Genomic DNA, 19,501 nt, shown 5'->3' on the forward strand with positions numbered 1-19,501 from the left:
GCCAGGTATTCGTGTGAACTGGAAGATCAGAGAGACAGAACAAGCCACAGCTAACCTCACCTGGCCAACTTCTCAGCTGATCTTGTTTCCTCAGACTGGAAGCCTCTGGGTCCTCATATCTGAATGGCTCTCAGCTGAACTGTGCTGCTCAAAACCTAAAAGCTTAACCAGCCAAATGCTTCTAGTTTCTGGTCCTCACGCCTTATATATCTTTCTGCTTTCTGCCTTACTCCCTGGGATTAAAGGCTCACTTTCTGGGATTAAAGGCATGAGTCACCAAGTTTGGCTGTATCCTTGAACAGAGGGATTTCTGCCTCTGGAATACTAGGATTAAAGGCGTGTGCTACCACTGCTTATCTTCTATGTTTAATATTGTGGCTGTTCTGTCTCTGTCCCCAGGTAAGTTTATTATGGTTCACAATATTTTGGGGAACACAATACCACCACAGGTCACCTCCCAATACCTGGTTAGAAGTCCAGAGAAAGTCTTTCTTCGACAGGTCAGGTGTAAAATGATATGACCGCAGATGTAGGTAAACAGGAGAATGTGCACCATCACTGTCCCAGGCACTCCCTCACTGCTTCCTGACAGACCCCATGGTGTACATGACAGACACCCAATACTAAACCCATATGACACTAATTTAGTTCAATATCAGAGATAAGTATGAGATATATGTGAGTGCTCTATCTGCATGTATGACTTCATGCCTGAAGAGGGCATCAGATCCCACTATAGATAGTTGTGAGCCACTGTATAGTTGCTGGGAACTAAACTCAGGACCTTTGGACGAGCAGCCAGTGCTCTTAACCACTGAACCATCTCTCCAGCAAGTTTTAGTATTTCATGCTTGTGTTGCAATAGTACCTCTTTTCTGCTGATGGGACTAATGTTTCATTTTGAAACTCAATATTAAGACATCTCCAGAGTCAACAGAAAAGGGATTAGGTATAGATGCTATGCTGGTTCCTAAGTGCTTACATACTCCTCTGTTAAAGGACTGTTTCAAAGCCTTTGACCAATCTTCCTTTATATAGGGTATGCTTTCAACCCCAATTGGCTGGTTTGTCCTGGTCACGTTCACTGGCCCATAGAATGAGAATGAATCTGATTCTCTAAGTACAGGAGGCTACTACACATTCTACTTACTAGAAGCTATGATTCTCTATGATCCTGGCTCCCAAATAATAAATGTGTACAGAAGGTGAACAGCATTTCAGTGACCCATAGACCCTTAGGACATACACAAACAAGAAATTTGTTGCTGGAAGCCACTTAAATAGTGTATATGACTTATTTTAGTGTATGTGAGATATGATAACTTTAGAAATATTTTGCTGAGAGGGGAAAACCCTTGAGCATCTGTGATTGGAGGGAAGTGGTGTCTAGGCATATTTATTACCATGGAAATACTCAATAGGACTTTAATTCTGTCATATCTGATTTCTTATCTTGCAGCACCTCAGTTACTTAGTAACTTACTGAATAAAGAATGGTGTAGGGAGGGCAAGGCAGGTGTCTGTGGAAGGGTCAGGTGTGGGGCAGCAATGGACTGGTCCAGAGTCTGGGTGACCGTGCTGAGGGCTGGCCTGACAGCAGAACTGGAGTCCAAGCAGTGAGGAGATGTCAGCATGCTGGTGAGAAAGTGTCTGGATTCAGGAGAGATTCTCCAAGCAGCAGTCTGGTGTGAGACGCCAGAGCCTGAGAGGTGAGGAGGGCAGCTATGCTGTGGAATGGTCACTTGTAGGGAGTCTGTGCTCCAGCATGGTGAGGAGGGTATGAACTCATTAGGTCACTTCCTGTGGGGAGTCAGAACTGCAAATAGGTGAGAAGAGGATTCTAATGGAGGAACTGGGTATTTGGAGAGGTGAGGGGGCCTCCTGTGCTTTGTAAGGAGGGCACCTGTATAGATGAAATTCTAAACGGCCTTATTAAATAAGAAACATAAAAAAAAATATAAAAAAAAAAAAGAAACATAGAGCCAAATACCAAGTTAAAAGCCCAAGAGATCAGAGCACTAGCCAATAGCCTTTAGCTTACCAGTCGCTGCTGTTCTTCCCCTCAGAGAGAGAGACTTTCTCCTGTGTGACTTGTCTTTTTATTGCCTTTCTGTTCTACCTTCTCATTTGCTCTAAACCCAACCACATGATTTCCTCGTCACTGCCTGCCTATACAGAACTCCAGGTCTCTATGTTTCCTACTGAGATTAAATGTTCCCGCTTGGCTGTGTCCTTGAACACACAGAGACTCTGCCTGCCATGTGATTGGATTAAGGGCATGTGCCACCACTGCCAGACCTCTGCTAAATGGCTTGTTTTTAGCTCTGATCCGCAGGCAACTTTATTTATTAATATACAAATAAAATCACATTTCAGCACAAATAAAATACACCTGCGCATGGTAAGTAGGGCCCCTGTGCAGAGTGAGGAGGGCACAGGTGTGCTACCATGGTGAGGAGTGCACCTGTTTATGGTGAAGAGGTCACCCATGTAGAGTGAGGAGGGTACCCATGCAGGGTGAGGAAAGTATCTGTGGTGAAAAGGCACACGTGCATAATGTTGGCTCCACATGGGTTGAATTCAGAGACACAGAAGGTTGAAAGGAGCTTCCTTGCAGAGGGCAGACAAGACATGGGTAAAGAGTGTCTCTGTGGTGGACATCAACATGGGACCTTAGTGTCTAGTAGGGTAAGGAGAGCACCCTTGCCTGGTTGTGGATGTCCTGGCTTTGGGTGTAGTGGTCAAATAGTCCAAGGAGAGTGTCTGTGCAGAAGGCAGAGCTGGTATAGGTTTCAGAGACTGGCAAAGTAAGGATGCTGTCTACTTGGTGGGATAGCTCTGTGTGGCCACTCAGTACCTTCCAGGGGGATGAGGGCTTCTGCACATGGAGGTGGCTTTGGTGGAGTGCTAAAGCCTCAGGGGGTAAGTGGAGACTCCTCAGGGATTAGCACCAGGAGTCAGAGCAGGAGCCTGGTGAAGAGGCCTCCTACCTCGTGATGTGAGAACTTCAACAAGGTTTCTGGTCCTGAGAGGGAACATCCAGCTAAAGGGAGGATTGTATCAGTTTAGGGTACACAGGCTTGACCTGAGGGCTGAAGCCCATCCTGGAGAGACAGGTAGCTTAGTGGAGGACGTGGGAGGGTGATGGGCAGCTTCCAAGAGATTGTCACTTGAGAGCTTTCCATAGAGATAATGAACACAGATTTTTCACTCACAGAAGTAGGTAGAAATGCTGAAATTTGTGAAAGAATTGAGACCAGTGGTGGCATTACATTAAAATGGGGTAATAGTGTGAACCCATGGTTTTCAGGATGTTTGGATACAAAAGCAGGATAAAACCTAGAAACATGAACTGTGTGTGTCTGTGTGTGTGTTTTGTGTGTGTGTGTGTGTGTGTGTGTGTGTGTGTGTGTGTGTGTGTGTGTGTGTGTGCCAGCCAGTGTCCAAGTCAGAGGAGCAGCAGGTGACAGTTAAGGTTCAGGAAGCCGACTCACCAGGAATCAAAACTCTCATGGGTGAATCTCAGATAGGCATGGCCCCAAGAACCTCAGCCCCAGAACATGTCTTGCTACTGCTGTAGATTTCCATCTTTGCTGCTGCCATCTTCCTCTGGTATCTGGCATGGTGTGAATGGGCCTGGGGAGATCCCCACTGCCCTTAATGCAGTATGATCATCTCTTGGTAATATCCGGTTCTACTGCACAGTTGTACTCAGAGAGTCAAGTTTTACCTGTGAGTTATTATGAAGATGATTTCCTCCTAAGCAATGATTTTATACAATAATAGTGTTAGTTGAAATAGGATTTTGATGATTGAGCAGTTTTAATAAATATAGTAAGGGGTTATGATAGAGGTTAGTTTAGTGGAAAAAATAACATAGGTAAATGTTGCCTCTGCCTCTGATAAAGCAGAGGCTGCAGAGGATAATCAACAAAACAAGGAAGTGCCACACAGCTAGAACACATGAGTTTCTACTGAGGAGCCATATAGACTGTGGCTTAGGTTAATGATTAAGAGAAACAATTGAGTCCCAAAAGCCCAGCTAGCTTAAATTCTTCTAATCTTAATGTTGGGAGATGTGTTCATAAATTTCAGAGTGCATCATAGCTGAAACAAAACCTTAAAAAATAACTTAAGGTTAGATTGAGATGTTTCTGTGAATAGCTTCGAGGAGGATAACCCAAGAAAACCAATCTAAGGTTTAGAAAGGCACATAATTGAGTGAGGGACTCGTTTAAGTCAGGGAACAAGAACAAAGCAGCCCAGTTATTACCAGCCGATGTGCCTTTCTTGCTAGGATTGCTTCATTACCAGAGGTGATGATTAATTCCTTGTACCCATTTCTGCTCTCAGTTTCCTGATATAAAACCAAAAACCAAAAACCTGTTGCTGCATGGGTATGCACCCTGAGATTTAAAGTAGAGATGACTGATTGTTTTTCAAATATAAAAGTTTAGATTTGTGATTCTTCTAAGATTTCTTTTAAGATTACCTCTTGAGATAAGTAATAAAATGATTAGTCCTTTCTTTGTAACTGCTAAATGCAGCCTGCCAGCAAAAGAACTGGCTGAGAAAAATACCCTGCCCCGATTGCTTACACTCTGTTAATCTATAACAAGTTACTTAGAGGTGAATGCATGTGGGTTTTGGGATGACTTTGTTTAAACACAAAAGGGAAATGGGAGACATGTTTCTACCTGTATTCATTGTAATCATCCACTTGAAAAATAGAATGTAACCACATTATAATTTTTTTCAGAACTAAAAGAAAACATTTATTGAATCAAAATCAATACTTTCTTTTTAATATCTACAAGCCAACAGTGAGCTCACTTTATTCAAGAATGAACACAATGTACAAGAAAAGTATGCTTATATTATAAAAATATGTCTGTCTTCTCTTCCGGTGCCGAGCAGAAGTCACTGAACAGATCAAGGCAAACCGCTCAACACCAACAGCTCTGTTTAACCCCTGGGAAGCTAATGGACAATATCTTCCCAGGCTCACTGGAAAAGCTGCAGCCACCACATGTTGCTACCAGAATCCACGTGGTGCAGCCTGCTGTTCCTCTTGCTTACTAGTTGTTACCCTGTATTTCAAAAAAGTATTAACAATATAATAAATTCTGGGTACAAAATCCTATTAGCTCCAATTTAAAAATGAGATGCATTACTATGAAGGAACCAACGAGTTCCCAAGGTTTACAATCCCATTTACATACCCAAATCATTATACTTTGGGCACTCTACCACTGAGCTAAATCCTCAACCCGAGGCCAGGAAATTTCTAAGGGGCCAAGGGAGGGGCTTTCAAAGAAGGAGCAATAGAATGTAGTGTTATAAAGGATTAAAGGGGAATAATGTGTGCATCTACACTTCTTAATGGAATGATTTAGAACCTGAGGACCTAATTAAAATATATACAATAGGAATTATTATCAAATATTGTCCATGAGGAATAAGGGATAATGACCTAGACAAGATGGAACTACAACCAACACAAACACTATCAAACAAGAGACACATACTAAAATCCAGAGAAGTGTGGAGCATAGGTAAATGACATGTTACAAAGATCATTCTAAAAGTTGCCCTATCCTAAAGAACCTAAATCTAATACTTAATATGTTCTAGCTAAGATACAAGAAGATTGTAACTATAACTGTTAGTCTTCAATTCCATCAAAGACCTGAGAAGGAATATAACATCTGAGAAATGGGAAAAGGACGCAAGCAACTTTTGGGAGTCTTGTGAGAGTAGACAGAGACAGCTGGCAGCCTGGACAGTCACCTAAAGTTTCTCAGCATCACTGCTGCATTCAAATTGGCTACAGGCCTCGAGTATCTGTCAGACCATTTTTCTGTCAGCAGTCGAGGCAAGGGCAGGTCTTTGCCCAGTAGGCCATTTTGTGCCAAGGTAACGACAAACTTCCAAACGGAAATGCCTGAGAAGCCCAACATTGTTTCTGGATCATATCAGTGCTGCCAGGAGCAATCGTGTCTCTCGTCAACAGAATTCCAAGTTATCAAAACATTTAAATGCTATATTCTCTAGGTCTATGAAGTATTTGAAGACTATCTATCCATCTGACATATGTTTCTGTAAGTCTGGAGAACCTATCTAAAATAACTATAGAGATGACAAACATAGGTAACTATAAATCTGTAAATCTTATATACCTAGATAACCTAAGGACTAAGACCTCACGTAAACAGGGTAAACAGTCTGTAAGCAAATGTACATTAAAAGGACAATGACTTCAAAATTGTGATAATACACAAAATAGCTAAAGCAGAGTTGGAAATGTATAGTACACTATGCAATATGACAGTTATCCTAAACATATATCAATATACCATATATCCTAAGCAGAGGTAGAACATACATACAGTATAACAAATATTATTTTACATTTGTGTCAATATAGAAACCATTTCAAATAAGAATAGAAATATATGTACATTACAACAAATATGGTTCTGAATTTGTATCACTATATAAATTATCTGGAACAAGAATATAAAAATAGTTTACATTTCTATCAATATACAAGAATCCATAACAGTACAATTTATCTAAGGCTGATACTTTACAAAATTATTTTACTAGTATATACCATAATCTACCTTAATATCCTATACCTATCCCTTCCCCTTTATTAGGTAATATTATCTGAGTTTTTTGATGTAGTTGAGGACTATATAGTTATAATTTTCCTTAGTTATGATAAAAGATAAGTTAGATATGAAACCTTAGACTAACAAATATCAGATAAGTAGAATATTTTCTTTGAATTTGCCAAATATAAATAAACTAGATATTGTAACTGTAATTCTTGCTTGATAACTGTTTTATATAATTTTACTATGTTAAAGTTAGAACTTCCCTTTTTAATTAAATAGAAAGGAGGAATGCTGTGGGATAATGCTTTTGTACACTGGTTTAATAAAACGCTGATTGGCCAGTAGCCAGGTAGGAAGTATAGGCGGGATAAGCAGACAAGGAGAATTCTGGGAAGAGGAAGGCTGAGTTAGGAGACGCCAGCCTGCCATCCAGGGAATAGCATGTAATGGCACACAGGTAAAGCCATGGAACATGTGCCAACATATAGATTAACAGAAATGGGCTGAGTTTAAATGTAAGAGCTAGTCAGTGGTAGGCCTGAGCTAATGGCTGAACAGTTTTAATTAATATAAGCCTCTGTGTGTTTACTTGGGTCTGAGCGGCTGCAGACTGGGATGGACACGGGAAAATTTCTACCTACAGACATATATACCACAACTCCTTTCCATACAGAGCTCAGGGAACATTGTGGAAGAGGAACAGAAAGTTTAAGAGCCAAATGTGATGGATGACTCTAAGGAAACAGTGTCCTTTGGACAGAGCAGGACACCTGAATATAGGACTCACAGTGGTTGTTAAAGAGTGCACAAGCCTAAGTCATACCAAATCCTATCATGGGAGAAATCCAGTCTCAACACTGTTTCCAGGTTCTGGCTATTACAAATAACACTGCTATGAACATAGTCAAACAACTGTCCTTGTGAGATGATTGATCATCCTTTGGGTATATGCCCAATATTCTTTCAGGGATTCTTATGTCTCCACTTTCTTTTGACTGGTACAAACCAGAATCTCAAAATTGTTTAAATTTGTGTTTCCTTTAAGGCTAATTATTTTGAACACTTTTTAAGGTATCAATTGGCCATCTGTATTTATTGCATTGAGAATTCTCTGCTCAGTTCATGAGTTCTGTTGGGAAAGGTTTTTTTTTCCTATCCTATAAGCTCTCTCTCCATCTTGCTAATTGTTTGTTTTCCTGTTTACACCACATTTTTGATTGCTGTCAGCAATCCTTTAGCTAGATAATGTAAAGTGATTGGAAGTAGTTTGCACAACTGATAAAGTATGTTTGTGTAATTCTCTGTGGAAGGATTAAACTTTGATGCTCTTGACACATTTTCCTGTGGGACCTGCACTGTAGGTAGTCTGTCTTTCTACCTATTTATAGGTTTGTGCAAGTGACTGCCATTGACCAGTATTATAAGAGTGACTTTTTAATGACCACTACATTATTTATGTGTGTGTGTGTGTGTGTGTGTGTGTGTGTGTGTGTGTGTGTGTAGATGGACATGGAAGTTAGGACGTGTAGTAGATGGTTTTCCTTACCATGTTCAGGGATTGAACTTGGGTAGTCAGGCATGGTAGCAAACACCTACACCTGCTGAGCCATATCACTAGCCCTGAACACCACATTAGAATAGAGGAGTATATTTCATGCTTAACTACTCTGTTTTCTTGGCTCCAGAATGAGGAAATTCATGAAAGGATCCAAGCAGAATTAACCTTAGGAAAACCCTAAGCACAAATAAAATGTGATTGAGAAATAAGTGTTTGGTGTTGTAAGACAGTTAGGTCCTGAAATTGTTGATGACACAGTATAATTCATGCACATTGTGTTTTTCTCCCTAAGGGAGAGAGGTAACTTTAGAACTTAATTTTGTAAACTAGTTTGAATGATAGATCTCCTGGGATAAGTGGTTACATTTGGGAGGATGTGCACGCATGAATCATAGGGTCCTTGAACGACATATGGAGAACTACTAATTCTCTTGTTCTTCTTTTATACTTTAAAAATACTATTTTCCATTTTTCTTATTAAATAATACAATTTCAAGTAAAGGATTAAACATGACAAGGCAGGGTAGGCGTCCATGGTAAGGTAGGGTGTGGGGAAGCAATGATCTGTCTGTGCAGAGGGCTGTCTTGACAGCAGAATTGGAGCCTGAGCAGTGAGGAGAAATGTGTCTTGAATGGGGAGTGAGTCCACAAGCAGCAGCCTGGTGTGAGACTTCAGAGCCTGAGAGGTGACAAGGTCAGCTGTGTCTGAGAGTGGGCAGGTGCAGAGCCTCTGAGCTGAAGCAGTGGGAGAAGGCATCCATGCTTGAGGCCCCTTCTTGTGGATGTCAGAACACTAAATGAGTGAGTGAGCAGAGGGTCCTAGAAGACAGCATGGTGTGATACCTCAGCACTTGAAGGAGGTGAGGGTAGGCTCTAGTGCACAGTGTTAGCTCCAAGTCAGGTTGGAATCCACAGACTCTGCAGACTGAGGGAATCTTCCCCACAGAGGGTAAACCAGGCATTGATTCTGCGGACTAGGCAAGATACAGATTGTGGGAGTGGAAAACACAAGGTGGGTACTTAGTGACTTTCAAGAGAACGAGGAAATCCTTGCTGGGCTGTGTAAGAACTGGGTGTCAGAGCTCAGGCAGGTTTAGGGGGTATCCATGTGGTAAGATAGTGCTGACATAGGTTCCAGAGACTGAGCATGGTGAAGACAATGTCCCCATGAGGTGGGACAGTCTAGGGTGTATACTAGGTGCCTTTAGGTTCAAGAATGCTTCTGTCCATGTAACGATTTGAGTGTGGTGTTAAAGCCTCAGAGAGGCCAAGAAGCAGCTATGGAGACCAGGAAGGAGTAGGAATCACAGCACAAGACTGGAAATGGAGGCTTTATTGTAGAGGTCAACTCAAACTGAGTGTCAGAATCTCAACTTTGTGAGAAGTTTGACTTCTCTAATGGCCTGGTTCCTCTTTTCCACTCCTTCCTGTTTTCTTCTCTCCCCCATTGAGTTCTTGGTATTTCTATGATTGTATAAAGATCCTGGGTGCATTCTCCACCTGCGAATCTCCCTTTTCAGGTCACTGGACTGTATCTCATGGTTTATTCTCAAGGCAGCTGTCTGTTATTTCCTCTCATGTCTAGCTGGTATTGAGATAATTTGTTTCTTGTTCAGGACCTATTTTAAAGAAGGGATGACACACGTCTTCTGAGGGCAGGGGAAGATTTCGTCTCAACACGTTTTCAGAAAACATTTATATTAACAAGACCCTCATGAATAAACTTGATTTCTCAGATATGGATGCAGACTCTCCTCCAGGTAAGAAAACATTTTTTTTGATGCTCCTAGTGAGTGATGATGTAAAGGACAAAGATGATGTTAGCCACTGGCCATGCCTCTGGGTCACTGGAGTCTCAACCAAGTGTGTTGCCTGTAGACAGATGTGAAAGGTTGTGGGATTGTACAATAGAGAAGGAAGGTGTTGTCTTTTACCATCTAGAGAAAATCCCACCACCCATGTTATTGTATCTTTTCTACATATAAACACACATTTATATGTGTAACCAATTGTTTCAAAGTTAAACCATGGCATACTGATTTCCCCCTCCATCTGTTGACATGTCATAGTCTGTTGGCATCCAATTGTTGAGTATCTTCTTCATTCTCTCCCTCCTGTGATGGGAACAAAACTCAGGACCTCAACCATGGTTGGGAAGTATTGTAACTCTCTTAGAAGTGGTGACTAAAAACATTGGTGACTTTATCATAAAATGTGACTTCTTGACTATTGCATATTTGAAGTTGGAAGCAAGCTTGAAGTCTTTAAAAGTATATCATAAAATACTATGCAACCATAATAAAACTGATAAGGAAGACATAATATAGAATAATGTTCATCCAGATGTGCTGGCAGAAGCCTGTAATCACAAAACTCAGGAGTTAGAGGCAGGGGGGTTGCTGTGAGTTTGAGGCCAACTTGGACTATATAGTGCATTCAAAGTCTGCCTGGGGTACATACCAAGACCCTGTCTCAAAATAAAACCAAAAAACATAAACTAAAAATATCGTGATATATTGTCAAAGAAAATGATGGTCACAAACCAGTGGTTAATGATGTTCCAATTGTGGAAAATATATATTTATATGTAAAAGATTTAAACTTGTTGGAAAGATACATATGAAAATACTGACAACAATCATTCTCCGTGTCAGGAATGAGTGATTTTGTACATATTGTAATGTTTCTATAATTAACCTGATATTTCCTGTTTGCATTTTCCTATAATTTCAAACATCATGGTACTAGTGTTTATCACGCACAAAAGGAGTGGAATAGGAGAAAGAAGAGGAAATAGCAACAGAGCTGAAGACATGAATTTGGTTTGTCTTTCAGCTCCTCAAAAGAAGACCATGAGTCATGAAAGTTGTCACAAATTCTCCAAGTTGCTCCTCACCTCATACATAATACTTTTACTGATATTGAAAATCTTATTCTCCATTGCTCTGATCAGTAAGTATGCCCCTGGGAGAATTAAACACAGAGAAGGAAAGGGACTCATTAGACAGATGGTGACCCAGAAAACGAGACAGACACTCTCTGGAGAGATGGATGACATTGGGAATTTCTCTCTGTTTCAGAATAACTCTTCTGTAAAAGTCATTCAATCTCACTAGAGAAGCATTTGTGTGTTGGTGTCACAGAGTGAAATCCTGGGGCATCTCTGTTAGGATCCAGTAAGGAGAACACACCTGTATTTCCTCATCAGCAGCATTTGGACACATAGCCATCTATATTTTAGAATGATAGAGGCTTAGAAGACATAGACAGAGCTATTCCAGGGACAGTGTTCCAGTGCAGTCCCTTCTAATCATTTATTTTCTGTTTGAAATTATGTGAGACCTGAAAGCTAATTTAGAAAATAGTGGAATTCTTTGTACATTGGCCTTCAAATTTATCAAAACCATAAATGTATAAACTATATTTTCATGTAGATGTTTTATTTATTCATGCAATAATTAGAAATATCCATTTACTATATATTGGGCAGCACGTCAGAGAGTCAAGAAATAGCTACAATCCCCAGTCTTAAAAAATTTAGAGAGCAGTCAAGTGAACCAGTGCTTAAAAAATTGCATGGGAAATGCTGTGCAGGTGAGAAGTAAGGAGTAAGCACAGGGGGCTAAGAAAAGCTTGGAGCAGATGACACCTAGACCTGTGTGTGCCAGCAATGTCCTAGACATGTGGGAGTGTGGAAAATATGGGCAAATATAAGTACACATTACTGTCATGTATAGTGCTACATGGAGTGTGGGGGCCATCACACCCCCACATTTCCCCAGAGTACTCTTGAGTAGAAGCAGCAGAAATATTAGATAGAAGGATAGAGGGGAGAGAAAAAGATAGACAATACAGGCTATCCTTGTGTGGGCCTGGATCCTAATCCATCGGGCCCTGACTGTCTCTGCCCTAGGGTTTTAAAAGGAATGCCAGTGGGTGGAGCAAAAGACCTCCCCAGCACACCCAAGTGCAGACCATCTCAGACACCTGGTACTCGGGCCTGTGATCCAATCCTCCTCTTTATGCAGACCTGCTGGGTAAAGCTGCTAGGAAATCTACATGGGCTCCAACAATGGAGAACTAAGCATGAAACTGTAGGGGCAGACAAAACTGGACTCAGATCACAAAACAGTGCATACCATATTACAGGGCATCCACTCTTAATGTTATTTTATTTAGTAGCTGTTGCTCAACCACTAACCAACATAAAAGTGAGTATGTTAATTGAACTATTGATTTAATTCTTTCTTGGTTGCTTAGCCGAGACTGGTCTCTCTTGGAGATTCCCATGGTCCTAGGTGAGCTTATTCATTCTCATGGAGTCATACATCAGTAACAGACAACCCAGCTTCCCATGACCACTTCAGACTTTCAGGAAGGATGGTGGCAGTAAGCCAAGCCCAACATGGAGCGCACACACATTTGCCTTTGTGTATTTTAGTGGCCAAAGAACTCTTAAAGGCAGCTCAGATTAGATGAAGTAGACACAGACCAGTCTCTTGAGAAGGAAACTGCAAAGGCATAGACTAAATGGATATTCATATAGGGAAGGTTGAGAAGTGTGTCCAGTTTTGTAACGTGCCCCAGTCATGGAGATTCACTGAAGAATCTGAAGCAGGACATGATAAAATTAAAACTGACTTAGAATAGCTTGCTCTTATAGAGATGTGAAAACGAAGGGAAGGAGAAATTAGTATGTTGATTCATAATCCATTTGAGTAGCACTAGGGGTTTGATCGAAATATCATGCTAGTGATGCACTGGGGAGAAGATAAGTTGGACCAAAAGGATGTGATGTTTTGGTCAATTATTGATAGCTGAGAATTAGGAAGGAGATATGACTTTAATATTTTGATTTCATAAAGTCAGCAATCATGAAGTTATTTGAAGAGGAAGAAGGTGAGTAGCAGGTTTGAGTTGAATTATGATGATTTAAGTTTTGTTTATGTTCACCTAAAAATCAGATGCACAATTTAGTTGATGCATATTAACATGTTTTAGGAAAGAGGTGTACATTTTAGAAGACCTTTGCTTATAGGCAGTAGATAACAAAAACAGAATGAAAACCAGAATAATCACTTCTATTCCCCACCCCCACCCCACCAACCTAGGACAGTGAATATCACTAAGGAAGAGGAATTTGGAGGAGAGAGATACAGAAGGAACTGGATGCAGTGTTCCGTTTCAAGAGAGATGGGTGTAGAAGGAAAGAGGTAGGAAAGAGCACAGGAAACAGCAGGAAACAGGACCGGGCAAAACTGGAGGGAGTCACTGTCTCACAACAGTTAAGGAGGAAGAGAAGCAGGCAGGGCAATGTGAGAAGTCCAACAGGAAGATGACTGATCAGTGGACAGGAGGAGCCATTAACATCTAGTTCAGGAATGCTTGGTAAATGAGCAGAAGGGAAAGCCGGAATCTAGTGACTCCAGGAACAAGTGGGAGATGAGGAAGAGAAGAAAGAAAATTCAATTTCTCGAGGAAAGGTGAGTTAGTTTTAAGTTAGGAACTCCATGAAAGTGTGGGGACTCTGAGAAGTCAGAGCTGGGGTGGAGGGAGATACAGGAAAGAAGAGGACGAGAACAAAGTCCTTTTGATCAGAGTCGGGCTTTTATAACTTCCGTGCTCAGGTAACCTGGAACTGCTCTGGATTAGCTCATTTCTCCCTCACCTTTCCTGGGGTGTGCACATACTGAATAGAACTTATCACCTTAGATGTAGTCTTTATTGTACCCTCCATCAAATGTTGAAAAGTCCCCAGGATCATGGTTCTGTCCTGTCTTTCTAGATCTTCCTGAATATATCTGTGGTCATAAATTACTAGGAGCAGGGTAATTAATACTGGCTGTGAGGGATTGTAAAAATATCTCTCTTTGTGGTAAGGTCTCATGTAGCCCAGGCTAGCTATGAACTAACTAACTAACTATCTAACTATCTATCTAACTAACTAACTAACTAACTAACTAACTAATCAGCTAACCAACAACTAAGTTACCAACTAAGTTAACCAACCAGCCAACTAAACTAAACTAACAAGCTAGCTAAACCAACCAACCAACCAACTATACTAACTTGTATAGTTAAGGATGACCTGAAACTTCCATTCTCCCTCATTCTAATTCCCAAGTGTTAAGGCCACAGGCTCCACACTCTGTGGTGATGGGGAATCTGTCCTACGCAGACTCTAACGAATCAGGTAACTGGACATTTATAGATTTTGTTTCTACAAAGAATGTAAGAAGGTAAAAGTAAAAAAAAAAAAAAAGTCTTAGCACTACCAGTAAAATGAATTGTTTTGTTCTGTTTTACAGCTTTGTTTAAAAAACATCCTCCACTTCTTGATGAAAAAGCAATTATGAAAGAACTGAATTACACTGACTTGGAGTGTACAAAACAGCATTCACCCTCGAAAGGTAAAACTTAATGTGCCTAAAATCAGCATTTCCAACACGATTCTCAGGTAGATCCATCAGCAATGAGCTCTATGGAGACACAACTTCATACCCCACACTCAGTACCAGCTGCCTGTGGAGTTATTTTTAGAAGTCTCCAGTCAGACATAATTGGGATTTGTGCCCCCTAGTGTCAAGAAAGAAGAGTTTCAAGGAGAGAGAAGTAATACTAGGCTGAGCAGAATTTTATTAGAAACAGAAAGGAGCTCCAGAAAGAATAAAGCAAATCTAATGGCGTGAATGTGAGCGTCTCCAGGGAGTCATGCTCAATGGTGTGTATTTAAGATTTCATTTTTAATTATATATACTCGTGCCTGTGTGTGGGTTGGTGTACGTGAGTGCATTGTTTGCAGAGGCAGAAGAGGGTGTCAGATCCCTGGAGCTGGAGTTAGATGTGGTTGTGAATCACAGGTTGGGGGTGCTGGGAACTGAACTCCAGTCCTCTCTGAGAGTAGTACACACTCTTAACCACTGAGGCATTTCTGCAGTCCCTCAAGTGTTCTCTTGAGTGTGTGTGTGTAATGATCTTGTTGCACTCTCAGTTACAGTGTCTACAAAGTGTAATTTACTCAAGATTTGAATAGAGAATTTGTTTTTCTCGTAAACTAAGCTGGAAGACGGACTGATGAATATGTATTACTTAGATTTAGGAAAGAGAAGGAAGTGCTTAACGCTATCCATCACTTAGGCCCTGAGTAAGCAAAGATTCTCAACTGTCTTTGACATCTGTAACTGAAATGTCTTTGGAATAAACCATCTAGCCCTAAATAGACACAGTTTGTTTACTGTCTTTGTCAACAGACCTTTTGGGTAACACATGTCTCCCTAGAGCATTTGAGCTTGTCTGGGCTTCCTGCCTTTCTCAGCAGATCTCTCTCTCTTCACTCACTGGATCTTTTGCTGTAAAGCAGCCTGCAGTCCCATTCAGGGAGTCTTGGCCTATGCCTACATCTTGATCTCTTGTCTTTATTTTTTTCCGTAACAATTTCAGGGTTCCAGGCCTCACAGTAAGGTGTTTAATCCATTTAGAGTCTGTTTTGAAGTCAATATTTACACAGAATGCCTATGGATCTAGTTTCATTCTTCTGCACATCAGTATCTAGTTTTCCCAGCACCGTTTGTTGAAGAGCCGATCTTCCTCTGATATGTATTTCTAGTGAAAAGTCTGGTGGCTGTAGCTGTGTGGGTTCATGTTTGTGGTTCTCTGTTGTGTTCATTGATCAACGTGCGTACTTTTGTTGTGGCACCATGCTCTATAGTGTAGCCTGAAGTCAGGTCTGGTGATACCTCCAACATCATTCTTTTTCTTTCAGGATTGCTCTGGCTCTCTAGCGTTTTTTGCATTTCTATATGATTTTTGAGATTGTTTTGTCCATCTATCTGATGAAGAATCTTGGAATTTCTACGGGGACTCATTCATCTGTAGATATTTAGGGTTTTAACGTGAGACTTTACTTTTCTGTTTCATTTCAGTTTTTCCGCCCTTGAGGGTTCACTGATATCTCCGTTGCCTTCAGGATACAATTAACACCCTGAAATACTTCAAATATATTTTCAGATAAAAATTTCCATTCAGCTCTTTATATCTTTTTTTTGTTGATGATTAACATATTTTTATAACATGTTTCAGAATGTTTTTATTTTCTTCTTGTAACATCTGTCATGGGCATTTCAAAGTTATTAGATAAATGTATAGTTTTGTTATATTGCTTGTTGTAATATATTGATTACCACTTTTATCATCACCAATTAAAAATATCTGTCTGCTAACTCTGAAATTTTGCTGCCTTGGTTAATGTTACCTGTTGTTTTCATGCACAAATATGTATATATTTATGTAATATGAAAACTTTCTTTTTCTTGGTATGATGAGTTCTATTCTTTGGAGACCCAGTTTGGCATCATGTCCTCAGGGTCTGAGTGTCCTTACACTCTGTTTTCCTGACAGCACCCCAATAGGACAATGGGGCCTTGAAGTTGGTGTCCACAGAGGTAGACTGGTGTTGCTTGGCATCTGAGGGGCTCCTTGTTGTATCTGGAGAAGTCTGGAGCCCCAGCTTCCATGTGGTCTCCACATCGTGCAGCTTTTAAAATGACTCTATGACATTACACTTACATTTCCTTCTTCCCCCAAAGACAAAGTCTGGAGCTGTTGCCCAAAGGACTGGAAGCCATTTAGTTCCCACTGCTACTTCACTTCGAATGACTCAGCATCTTGGAGAGAGAGTGAGGAGAAGTGCTCCAGCATGGGTGCTCATCTGATGGTGATCCACAGCCAGGAAGAGCAGGTGCATCCTGGGAGAGCGGGGCCTGGGCCTGGCCTGCTCTCTGCCTCTTTTTACTAAGAGGGAGTTTTCTTGACATGGGTGTTGCTGATGTGGCAGAAGGCTTCCATCAGGTAGCCTGAAAGGTTCCTTCAGCCTTGGCATTCTACACCTTGGCCCTGCATCAGTGAAGCTGAACAACCCACAAGGAACCATGGCAACAGAAATGCAACATCTGAGGGTGGAGAGAAGGGTGAAATGTTTCTGCTTAAAAGAGCAGTTTGTGATTTCAGCACTCTAATGCTTCCTGTAGTACCCACTGCCTAACAGAGGAGGGCGCAGAGCTGAGTAGGGAAAGGGGATCGAATCAGGAGAGTCACAGCCAACCATTAGAAATGAAATATCTGAGGTTATGAATGGAGAATGCTTACATCTGCTAAATTCTCTCATGCACAACATTAAAGAATGGTGCTGGGGAAGAAAAGAGGGGAGTGAGTCTGAGATGAGAATTCATTATGATCATGGACAGAGATTGTTTCCAGTGTGATGGAAATCAGGCCTCTGAGTGATGGCTTTGTGTCCTGGTCAGCTGGAGAAGATGGCACTCCTGGGGGTGGGGTGGCTCTTCTATTCCTTGATCCTTTCTTTATCTTCTCATCTCTGTGTGACCAGAAAAAGTCAGTCAAAATATCACAGTGTACCTCTAAAATATATAGTTAGTGAGTATTGGTCTATAATTTGAAAACTGTTGAGGGGCCTAGAGAGATGAATAGGATTTGATTATTATATATTTCCACGTGTGCATCATATTGGACCTATAATTTTGTATGGTTAAAGTAACTTTTTAAAAGATCTTATAAAAATTCTATAATTGAAAAAGAAGCTTTTGATCCAGGCTGAAAGCTTTCTCTCTCTTTCCTCTTAGGATTTCATCACCAATATCCTGGATCCTAATGCTGTTTATTATATTGGGCTTTCGGATCGAGGTCATCGACAGTGGCAATGGGTTGATCAGACACCATACAATGAAAGTGCCACGTGAGTCCAGAGTTACCTAGAGGAGTCCTGGGTCCTGTAGCATGAGAAGACTTTAGGGTGTTCCAGCTGTTGGTTATGAAACTAAAACAGCTCACTCCTGGTGTGAGTGCTGGGGATGGAGTTACTTTTATCCCCATTTCCTCATCAAGGAGTCCTGTGAGGCACATGTCACTGGTACTCTAGGATAGATGAGGAAATTGAGTTTGAAGTGCGTAGCATGATAAGTACCCAGGTGCTACACCATGGTGGGTTTCATTATGCTTTCAGTCTCTTTACATATTTAACAATAGGATTTAATTTATATTTATTCGTGTGTATATCAGTGTCTCTCTTAAGGGTGTGCCATGTGCATGTGGGTGCCCATGGAGCCCAGGAGAGTGTGTTGGGTTCCTCAGAGCTGAGGTCACATGTGGTGTGACTGCACCAACAGGTGTGATGGGAAAAGAAGTCACACTTTCTGCCAAAGCACAAGCACTTTTGACTTTTGAGTCTTCTCCCGAGCTCTCATTTATAGCATTATAATAAAAATTAATCCCAAGATCATAACTGATTATTTCTCATAAATCAAAAGCCCACATTCTGATATTGTCTTTTGTTGTATTTATGTAATTATTTAAAAACTCTAATATCTTAGTATGTTCCCATATTCTCTCCTGATTTCTGTTGTGAGATATAGGTAGTGATGTTATTCTCGTTCTCAGTCTTCAGAGAAGAAAAGAGGAATCGAGGATGTTAAATTACTTGTCCTAGATATTAGAAAGAAGTATATTATCTAGATATTTAAACATCTTTTCAGTCTCTAAAATAAGACTCTTGTAAAATGAAAAAAAAACCTTTATTAAAACACAAGAATAAGGAGAGAGTTTTTCATCATGTAAGGAAGCACATGAAATGACAGTCCCTGGATACCAAGACCTAGGGATGAAGTAGAATAAAGTAGCCTCTGGGATGTGTTCTAGGTAACAAGCTAAGAGAATATTGAGTGCGGTGGGCCTGTTTTCCAGGGACATGTCAGACATGGGTGGTGGAGAATGGTTGGTTTGTACACACCTGAATCTGATTTCCACAAATTCCCACCACATCCTCATCTTGCTTACTCTTGTTTTCTCTTTCCCAGCATCACTGTGGGAAACACCCTGACGCTCTTTTCTCCCTTCCAGGTTCTGGCACCCAGGGCAACCCAATAATAAGAACGACAATGAAGAATGTGTTGTAAATCATTCATCTTCTAGATGGGGCTGGAATGACATCCCTTGCAGTTGTATGCGGAAGTCAGTTTGTCAGATGAAGAAAATATATTTATGAATCAAACTTTATCCATGGACATGGATTGTATTTTTTTTTTTTTGTTTGTTTTTCGAGACAGGGTTTCTCTGTGTAGCTTTGCGCCTCTCCTGGAACTCACTTGGTAGCCCAGACTGGCCTCGAACTCACAGAGATCCGCCTGGCTCTGGCTCCCGAGTGCTGGGATTAAAGGCGTGCGCCACCACCGTCCGGCGGATTGTATTTTAATACAGCATTACACAGGCACCTGCAAAGATCTTCTTGTGGAAGAGATGACCATAGAAA

At 40.9% G+C, this 19,501-nt stretch overlaps 1 protein-coding gene across 1 annotated transcript; it reads left to right on the forward strand.

Annotated features, from left to right (window-relative positions):
- The first annotated feature begins 1,632 nt into the window (after positions 1-1,632).
- On the forward strand, positions 1,633-19,237 carry LOC128099751 (C-type lectin domain family 4 member A-like). Its single transcript, XM_052721571.1, has 7 exons — positions 1,633-1,709; positions 9,841-9,941; positions 11,017-11,133; positions 14,490-14,591; positions 16,767-16,918; positions 17,820-17,932; positions 19,093-19,237. Exons 1-7 carry the CDS (start codon positions 1,633-1,635, stop codon positions 19,235-19,237), a joined length of 807 nt encoding a protein of 268 aa, XP_052577531.1.
- The last annotated feature ends 264 nt before the right edge of the window (positions 19,238-19,501 follow it).

The sequence above is a fragment of the Peromyscus californicus genome, unplaced genomic scaffold (genome assembly GCF_007827085.1).
Source record: "Peromyscus californicus insignis strain IS unplaced genomic scaffold, ASM782708v3 Scaffold_6__1_contigs__length_162567912, whole genome shotgun sequence".
In the NCBI taxonomy this organism is placed as follows: Eukaryota; Metazoa; Chordata; class Mammalia; order Rodentia; family Cricetidae; genus Peromyscus; species Peromyscus californicus.